The sequence below is a fragment of the Rhinichthys klamathensis genome, unplaced genomic scaffold (genome assembly GCF_029890125.1).
Source record: "Rhinichthys klamathensis goyatoka isolate OS25496 unplaced genomic scaffold, OSU_Roscu_1.1 h1tg000364l_1, whole genome shotgun sequence".
Lineage (NCBI taxonomy): Eukaryota > Metazoa > Chordata > Actinopteri > Cypriniformes > Leuciscidae > Rhinichthys > Rhinichthys klamathensis.
Genome location: NW_026606873.1, coordinates 54,675 through 64,405, shown reverse-complemented (window position 1 = coordinate 64,405; position 9,731 = coordinate 54,675). Strand labels below are relative to the sequence as shown.

The 9,731-nt window shown below is 38.6% G+C and overlaps 1 protein-coding gene across 2 annotated transcripts; it reads left to right on the top strand.

The window, feature by feature from the left end:
- Nucleotides 1-2,836: 2,836 nt before the first annotated feature.
- ppp1r26 (protein phosphatase 1, regulatory subunit 26) lies at nucleotides 2,837-8,852 on the top strand. Of its 2 annotated transcripts, none has more exons than XM_056233244.1 (2): nucleotides 2,837-2,995; nucleotides 4,898-8,852. In XM_056233244.1, the coding sequence occupies exon 2, from the start codon at nucleotides 4,962-4,964 to the stop codon at nucleotides 8,382-8,384; it is 3,423 nt and encodes a 1,140-aa protein (XP_056089219.1). In that variant the 5' UTR covers nucleotides 2,837-2,995; nucleotides 4,898-4,961; the 3' UTR covers nucleotides 8,385-8,852. The 2 variants fall into 2 exon arrangements, with proteins under 2 accessions (XP_056089219.1, XP_056089220.1); XM_056233245.1 differs by lacking the exon at nucleotides 2,837-2,995 and adding an exon at nucleotides 3,106-3,403.
- The last annotated feature ends 879 nt before the right edge of the window (nucleotides 8,853-9,731 follow it).

Here is a 9,731-nt window from a genome sequence, read left to right as displayed (position 1 = left end):
ACTAAGTAGGCTAATATTTAAAAAACAAAACCTAATAAAAATGACAAAAGGACATAATAAAAATAATGAAATACTTGAAAATATAAAACTAAAAGCTAATAAAAAAGGTTACACTAGTAAAGGTTGTGTTACAACACACTAGTGTTACAGTGTAATTATGCATTTAAGTGTAATAATAATGAATATATAGGGTTAGGGTTTGGTTTAGGGTTAGTTAGATGTAATTGTGCATAATTTATTATACAGTATAGTTACATGTAACGAGTGTAACAAGGACACTGTAAAATAAAGTGTTACCAAAAAAGTATAAATAGCAGCACTAGCATATATAAATAATACGAAAATAACTCTTCTTTGAATAGTGTCCATAACAACATCATTCACTGAAAAAAAAGTGTTTGGATTTAAGTGATTTAATCTTGTATATCGGTCCCACGTGAATCAATTAAGTTAAATAAACATAATTTGTTCATGTAACTGCGACATCATGGAATTAAGTCATTTTAAGTGACCCAATTAAGTAGTTTCAAAGTGAATATTATATGGCTCCCTGACATGATTCAGGCATTTGATTTCATATATGTATTCATCCAATTAGTGTCACACAACTGAACTATAAGGATCTACTGGCTAGTTAAAAAACTCAGCAATAGCAGACATTAGGATCTAAAATGTTAACATGCTCCTTCAGCTAAGCATTTATGATATTAATTATATCAGTCTCCTCCACTCTTCTCCACAATGATAATCCAGTGTAATTTCAATGGTTCTACAAATTCCAAAATAATTGAACATTATACACTATCCTATCAACTCTCCCCCTTTTCTCGTCTTGATCAAAAACATATAAATCAAATTAAGTTAAGACAAAATGTATAGCAATGGTGTTGCTTTAGCTCATTTTAAGTAAGCAATTTGACAACACTCTTAAGAAAAATGGTTCTTAACAGTACCAAATAGGGTTCTTCAGCTTGTAACAATAGCAGAACCCTTTTTGGTGCCAAATAGAACCCGTTTTATAAGGTTCCATAAAGAACCATGCTTTGAAAGTGCTATAGGACTTTAATGGTGTTATAAATAACCTTTTCAACAATATGTATTTTCATTAATATTAGTATATCAGTATCTTCAAATTATTAATAATATTACTATTATTAATATAATTTTTTAGAAATTATGTATTAATATTGTTTGTTTTTTTATTTGTAGCAAAAATGATAGTGCTCTTACAACAGAGGTTAGCTGAATACATTAATAAATAACAATTGACATTGATTGAACACGATATAGATTAGTAAAGACCAAGTTCCAGTGAAATATATTCACAATCCCCTATGATGTCTTACTGTACGTTCTTCATTATGTGTGTATTCTGAGAGGCAGTTTCTCTCTGCAGACGATGAGGTTATGATACGTGACAGATTCTGAAATACACAATTGAGTTTAGAGTTACATTGTGTCTCTTCCATTTGATTATGTAAAAACAATTATGTTAATGAAGACCAAAATTTGCACAAAATGGACAGTTGCATGTTAAAAGGATATAGCTTTAATTTTTTTTTGCTTTTGTGACTGGGTATGTTTAGACACAAAGTCATAATTAAAAAAAAAATCAAACAATATGTATTATAAATTCCTCTATTTCCTCTGATTACACATTCCTCTGTTACTTACTTTGTGAAGAAGAGAAGATTAGTATCCTTAACTGAACAGAGATGCTCACACTTACATGTTCTGTTAAACTAAAAAGAGAAAAAGACATGATTGTTAGGAAATGATTGTTACAATTTTTAAAGTTATAATTTATAGACATTTTAAGAAAGAAATCATTTACCTGTGAGAGTATGTTGACAGTCTGTGTAACTGTAGTATAGCTGAGCTCCAGAAAATCAGTAATGAGGAGGCTTTTAGGGATTTGAAAAACAAAAAGGCGGGAATAAAGAACCCTAAACTCTAACAGAAAGAGACATTTCAGCATATAAAGAGTTCTTCAGGACGATGAAAGAACTGTGACCACATGTAAAGAACCTTTTAAGAACCATCTTTTTTAGAGTTAAGAAACAAATTAAAAATAAAAATCAAGATGAAAAAATATGCCATGGGATATTTTTTAAATGATTTAAAGATGTTCTGCAGGACTGAAGTGATCCACACAATATAGCCTACAACTTCATCTCATGGACCATTTATCTTATTTGCCTGCCCAATTCTAATGAGAATAATGCTGAGATCATTCGCTAATTAAAATCATTAAAGTATGATTATAAACGTAATAGACATGTTGACCAGTAAATTAATCATAACCATGAATAGCCAAAATATGAAATTTTTGTATGGAATATTGCAGCAGTAGGCTACTTATTATAAATGATTTATCCATGCACATTTTTTTTTAAATTCATGTTCCTTTGTAATCTTTAATTATAATTCTATTTTATGCTGCACATTCAACACTATATATATAGGGAAGGTTTGCACAGTGGTGTCATTTAACAACCTTTCAGTCAACCATTGTCAAATAAAAACTATTTTCCACACTTTTGAATAGTCCCTAAAACCACACAGTGACTTAAAATATTTAAAATCATTAACATTTGACCCTTTTTTTTTTTGTCCTGACATGCACATTCTCTTCTTAAGCAACGTTATATATTCTGGGATGCTTTTCATGTCCAGTAGCCTATATTGGACACCTGTTGTTGGCTGCTTTTTCGTCATCATTCAGTAAATAAAAAATAGCTTATGTTTGGAAAATAAATTCATAGTCACAATATATATGGCTACATCATTCATTTCACAACACAAATTCAGTCTGTTCAGCAGTACTGTGTCTTTAAGTGATTTCTGAAGGTAAGTCGGAAGGCAGAAGGGGTGCACGAGACAGCTGCGCGCGCCCGCTCCCGTATGTGGACACTCCAAAAAATGTGTTAAGAATTACAAAAGGTGGATCTGCTACACTGGACGATAAACGCAACAGCTGTTCATCAGTCGTAAGGTGAGTCTCATCCCGTTATCTGTCGCTTGTATGAAGTGGGCTGTTACCACTGTGATGTTTTACGTTAGAGAGACACCATACAAAGAGGGTTTTGCTAAATGAACCGGCGAGAAGTGAAGAGGCCCCGCGAGCGTCTCACCGCAAACATATCAAGGCGAACTTTAGCTTTCCTCCTTCCCTCTCTTTACTACATTTTAGGGGGGCTGCTTTATTAATAGTCCAATTTAGACGGACGACCCCCGATCTTCCATCTAACGGACCTTCTTTTGACACTAAACGACTGTAAACACTGCCGGAGACACCGTGGCCGGCAGGCGGAAGACGCTGGTTCCTCTACGGTGTCTCTTAGCTCCGCTCCCCGGTCTCGGGTGCAGGCAGAGCCGCGAGATGCGCGCAGGGACAGCGCCGGTGAGACGGAGCTTTGACGGCAAAACACACTACAAGTTTCTCGTACGGAAGTGTAAAAGAGATACAATGTCTCTATTTGGCGGGAGTTTTATTGTAACATCATAGTGGAGGGAGTTATTTTTTCATAACTTACGAGAGTTTATTGTCTCGGGAGATGAAGCAGTTGAAGGCGGTGGAGGGGCCTCGGCTATTGCGCTGCTCGGGATCGTGGTGTGTAGCATATGCGCCTACAAAATTAGCAATAATATTGCCATTGTGATTCCTCTTAACGATTCTGGTTCATTAACGGTTGCATTCGTGATTCTTTTAGTTGGCTTACTAGGCTACTTTCGATAAATAAATATTTAAAATAAGAAATGTTATTGCTGTATTCATTCCCCTCAAAGGTAACAGTGTAACAAAGCACAAGTACATTTTACACAGCATTTTTAGGAGGCGTTGTAAACGAAATAATTCTCATAATTGGTTTTTAACTATAAAATAAAAACAAATTAAATATAAATAGAACATTTCCTTCACTCATTTTAACTCAAATACCACTGAATAAAATGTTCTCTTTTGTAAACGTTGTGATTTGAACGACTAGTCAGTAAGCTTTAAGTACAACATAACACACTGACAGCTCTTGGCTCATTTAAACAAAATGTGTCTAACAACAGCTCCTTTGCAGAAAGTGTCACTATTATAAAACGTAATATTAATAATAATAACTATGTAAAAGATTAATATCATTCAGAATTGTGTTTGTCATTTTTCTTTGCATTAGGCCTATATGTCACTGAAACACCTGTTCTGGCTTGCACAATAATTGCAGTTATTACATCTTTTATGAAAGAATCATGTAAGAAGATTATCCACACTTTCTATTTGCTCTTCTATGCACTGAAAGTTCTAGGGCTTTGTTTATGTTCCCATACTTAAAGTTGCCAAAGTCATTGCATGATTTGCAATGTGCTGCACTTTATTTGTACCATTTTGTTTTATTAGTATAATTTTATTTATCTGTTTACCTTTTTTAGAATTTGAAAGATAATAAAGATAATGTTTGATAAGTGAGATCTCTGATTATATTGCTTGAAAAGTACTTGAAAGTCCTGGAAAGTCCCTGTCAAAAAAAAAAATGAATACATAAAGCTAATTACAAAAATATTAACAGACTGTGTACGTATTTGAGAAGATAATCTGCTGTATTACATGATACCAGTTCCGTCAGTTAACGTCCATTAACCTGATCAAATCAAATTATAGTCCATTAGTGATCATGTGAATGTTGATTGAAATGATGGCTATGGCCCTGCCTGTAGCTTATTTCTAAGCAGTTAAAAGTGACAATTTTACAACTCTCTGGAACCTCATACTGTTAATATTTTTGACAAATGAAACCTTATAAGTTTAAAGGTGATCTTTTATATAGCACTCTGCTTACATTGTCATGTTATGTTTTAGAAGTAAATAATGTTGTTGAAATTAAGAAATCTGTTTCTCCCATTTTAGAATGTGAAGATCACCGGTGGAGATTCCCCATGCACCTACATCCCTTCCATTCCGATCTTCTAGAATGTTCCTGAAGACGGTTCCTCCGGTGGTGGCTATTCACTCGGAATGGAGGTCCAGTAAGAGCTGCAGCCTGCCTCTCTTTTTCAATGACAGTGCGTCCGACAGCGACCTTGCCTCTGTTAGCGGCACCCCCATCCCACAGAAGATCCAGATGATTATAGAGAGCCTTCACAGCACCCAGTCTTCGGACATGAGTGAAAACGGGCAGACCGAAAAGGCTGCTCATTCCAGCCATGAGGCTGGCTACAAGGGTCAATTGCGATGTATGGACACTGCGACGAGATCCCGGCGAGCAGGGCCCGACACTAAGCTACAGTCCGCCATGGTTGATACTGGCGATGATTCAGATAGTGACGATTCTGTGGACAGGGGCATTGAGGAAGCTATTCAAGAGTATTTAAAGGAGAAGGTGGACCACAAACGCAAAGGGGATATGGTGACAAGTTCGCCCCCAGCGCCCAAACTTCCACGGAGAGAACCAACTGTCCCAGATGCTGCTAAACAACACACACATTCCAGTAGTGCCAAAGTGTTAACCGCTAGCAATCATATCCAGAAAGCCTTGAGTGGGACGCTGGCATTAAAGAAGAAAGTCATCAAGAAGAAGCTAAGCAAAGAAAATCCCTTTAAGAAAGCTGACTCAAGTAAAGTTTTGCCTGTAAAAAGTCTTCCTCTACCCAGAGCAAAGAAAGGATCTTCCTCGTCTTCCGAGATGGACAGAACTCCACCTCGTCTTGTCATCAAAGAGGAAGAGGAATTGCTCGATTCAAGCAGCGATGATGGAATCGAAGAAGAGATTCAGAGATTCCAGCAGGAGAAAAGAGAAAAACAGGAAAGTGACAAAGATGTCCAGAGACCTTCACGACAAAGGGAGGACTCTGATTCGAGCAGTGATGAAGGTATTGAGGAAGCCATCCGTCGCTTCCAAGAAGATAAACACAAGGAGAAGAAAAAAAAGAGTCCTCTCAAACCTCCCCAACTCCTGCCTGTGCAACGTAGCAAACCATCCGTCATTTCTCCCGAACGCATAAGCACTCAGCCACTCAAAGCGCTGTCGAAGAAGAATAACAAGAAGAAGAAACTGATCACCAAGAAGTCTAATCTCCCTACACTATTGGCCGTAAGCCACTGTTTGAATAAGTGTACATCCCAGGGCTCTAAAGTTAAAGGGTTTACACCTCCCCCTTCAAACCCAAAACAAACCCACACAGAACATCAGATCCACTCCAGCCTGAAGGTCAACACTGCTGAGCTGATGTGTGCAGAAGCCATTCTAGACATCTCCAAAACTGTCATGTCCGAGGTGTTTGAGTCCAACTTAAGCATTGCTAACACAAATTTGCTGCAGACTCCACCATTCTCCATTGTTGCACCATCTGAAAATAAAAGTGATGAGAGCTCCGTTGACAGTGAGGATGGAATTGAACAAGAGATTAGGGAATTTTTGGAGCATAAAGCAAAAATGAACAAAGAGCTTCCGATAACACCAGGTGCACCTCCACCAGCTTCTGGAGATTCCACAGCAAGCAAGGAGCCGAAGAAGACGACGAAGGAAACCCAGCCGAATAAAGCAGCCAGGCTCTCCCTGTCAAAAAAACGCAAGTTTAAAGAGGAACAAAGCAAACTTGACAGAGATGGTGACTTGGTATTAAATGTTAAAGAGGAGCCCCCAGGGACACCTCTGATTCATAGTGACTCCACCAGATCTGACCTTTCTATCATTCCCACTGTGACATCACATTCAAGCAGTCTAACCACCATAAAAAATAGCAAACCGAAGCAGAACTCCCCACCTTGCAAGGATCCGGATGTTAGTGAACCCAAAGACAAAGGTTCCACTTACAGTACGTCCAGCCCAAAGACTGTGATTGGCTCTGAGAGAAACGACAGCAGTGACAAAAGCAGCTCCCTGGACAGTGATGAGGACTTAGATGCTGCAATTAAGGACTTGCTTAAGACAAAGAAAAAAGTCAAAAAGAAAGTGAGGGATATGAAGTCGAGAAAAAATGCCAGACATTCAGAGGCATCGTCTTTGGATGTCATGAAAAAACAGAAACCTTTCTCCGACCAGAAGAGTATCCCAACTGCCAAGCTTGTTAAGTCTGGCATCTTGAAAGGTGGCAAAGAAACACTGAACGTTCAGGCTAAAACCGACAAGGGTTCTAAAAGCAAAGCTGTTAAAGGAAAATCAGAAGTCCAGAACATCAAACAATCTAGAAGCCCTGCACAAACCGACAAAGTGACCGGGAATGATGGGGTTCCCAAGGCCACAGAGGGGGACATACCTTCTTCCAGTCCACATGCTGAAGATAATGACAGTTCTGTTGACAGCGATGATAGCATTGAGCAAGAGATCAGGAGATTTCTAGCTGAAAGGGCCAAGGTGTCCGCACCTCTCGCTGCAAACATCAAACAGGAAGAGGCCGTAAACTCTTTGACCTCAACTGCAGAGTTTGATGTTAAAACAGAAATTGAAAAGACTCTTATTGAAACTCCAGTGTCTGCTTCAACGTCAACCTCTGGTAGTAAAAGTGAAACCATAGCCACACCCACAAGACCCATGGATGCACCTGCAGAACTCAACAACGGACCAGTCCTGACACCAGGCAGCAATTGCATTATGGGTTTCAGGAGGACTGAAAGTCAAACATTTGAGATCTCGACCCCAAGAGATCCAAAGAACGGCAGCTCCCAGACAGGAAAGGACAGTCCGACAAGTCAAGGCATCAAACCCAACTCCTTCACAACACCCTCTGTGAGGTCAGAAGCGCCCCCTTCATCAGGTCATCAACACCAAAACTTGTTCCTGTTGAGGCCCGTTAACAGCAGAATGAGCGACGTCAAGGACCCTTCCTCGGCAGACTGTAGTGAAGTTCCTGTCAGCCGCCACAGTAGATCAGCCACTAGGATACCTTTAAAGGATGTCATTAGCTCTCTTTGTCCCTCACCTCTTTCGAAACCTCAAATTAGTTCCCCTGCAGATAACCCTGCCGTCATCACTGGTGACCTCTCGACCTCAGCACCCCCGGGGGGCAGGACAGAGGGACTTTACTTGCATAACCGCCTGAAAAGGGAAAGACACCTCTCCGATAGACTACACTTATCCCCCGCCACCTCACATCTGTGCCAGCCCTCACCTGTACCGCAGCCCCACCTGGGCAATGAAGTAATCCAGGTACAACGGGACCAGAGTGCTTTCCCATCACTCTCAGCAAAGACAAAACTGCAGGGCATCCAAGCTGAGTCGACAGAATCCACTGCAAGCTTAGGAGAAAAACAAAGGGAGGGAGAAAGTGTTAGCAAGGAAGAGAAAAAGCAGGAAGATGAGGAAGAGAAATGTGTTGATGAGACAGATGTAGAGTCAGATGAGGAAAGGAAAGATCAGAAGGCAAAAGACAGGAGGAATCAGCCCACTACTCAGTGAGTACTAGTCCTCTCCGAACACACACACATATCAGTTGAGGGAACATGGTCGCCAAAAGCCCAGTACCAATCCATGCTTTTGTTCCATCTAAGATATGAAAGACTTCATCAAATTGTTGTGGTCTTTAATTAGAAGGATTAATGAGAGTTTTGGTCATTGGTTTGGGCGGAATTATGGATCCATATCTGATCCACAGGTGTTCTGCAAGATTCCCAACCATACAGCCGAAATTTTCCTTCGGCTTTAAGCGTTAGTTGTGTTTTATTTTCAGCATTTAGCCTGACGGACTGCAGCGTCTCATCCTGCATTTCAAAATTTTTGTCTTTTTGTACTGTATTATTTAGGTTCCAAGGGACGTCACGTAAGACTTGTTTGAGTGTACCACATCATTTTTTGTATGTTTGTACATTTATAAATATATTTAAAAGCAGACATGTCATAAAGTGAGATTAAACTTTTTTTATTGTTTTTGTTGTTTTTTTCTCTGCAGCAGCTGCAGCATTTCTGAATGAAAACTGCTTTACAAACTTATTGTTTTGAAATTGTGACTACGAAAAATAATTATGAAAAACCAAAGGTTTATGAAAAGATGAAAATATAATCGGTGAGTTTACATAAGAGTTCCACAGGTCCAAAAACTCCCCCATCCATAGGAAAAAAAAAAATTCCTAGAAAAACATGGCTGAAAAGTAAATAAAACTGTGCTAATTCCATCTTCTAAACTTGTAAAAAGGACTGCAGAATGTAGAAGCCAAGAGAATGAAATTGTTTTAGTGTGCATCAATGCATATTCATTTGTTATACATTTTGCAATGGTTCTTAAGAACTACAACATTTTTTGTAAATATTTTGATATGTTTCAGAGTAATTCATCCACAATAGAACGACATAATTTTGACCTCTGACCTCTGAGAGGGAAGTCGCCTCTCTTAGTAACATTAAGATGTTCCCTGAGGATTCTTATTGAGGAAAATATCCTCGGTGCAACAGTGAAGGACTAAAATAGGCCTCGTTTGTGAAACACAGGCTAAATGAATTTCTGTTAAAATAGTCAATGAAGCCCTACTTGTGTAAATTGTTCTATTCAGTTTAATGTGATAATCTACGCAAGAATAGTTTCTACAAACAGTTTACCAAGAAATTTGTTCTGCTTGTGTTTCTTAATGAGCCCCTTTGAGTTTACATACAATATGTATATAGAATGTGTATGAAATACAGCCATTCACTTGGTATGAAAATTTTACAGAAAAAGGCAGTAGCATTGTATCCTTTGCCCTTTGGATTACTAACTTGCCCTCAACAAATGCATTTTTCCCTTGATATGTGCCCTTTTAACATTTTTTTTTT

Bases quoted from the DNA above. Each gene is read 5' to 3' on its own strand.
- ppp1r26 (XM_056233244.1), top strand. From the start codon at position 4,962: ATGTTCCTGAAGACGGTTCCTCCGGTGGTGGCTATTCACTCGGAATGG.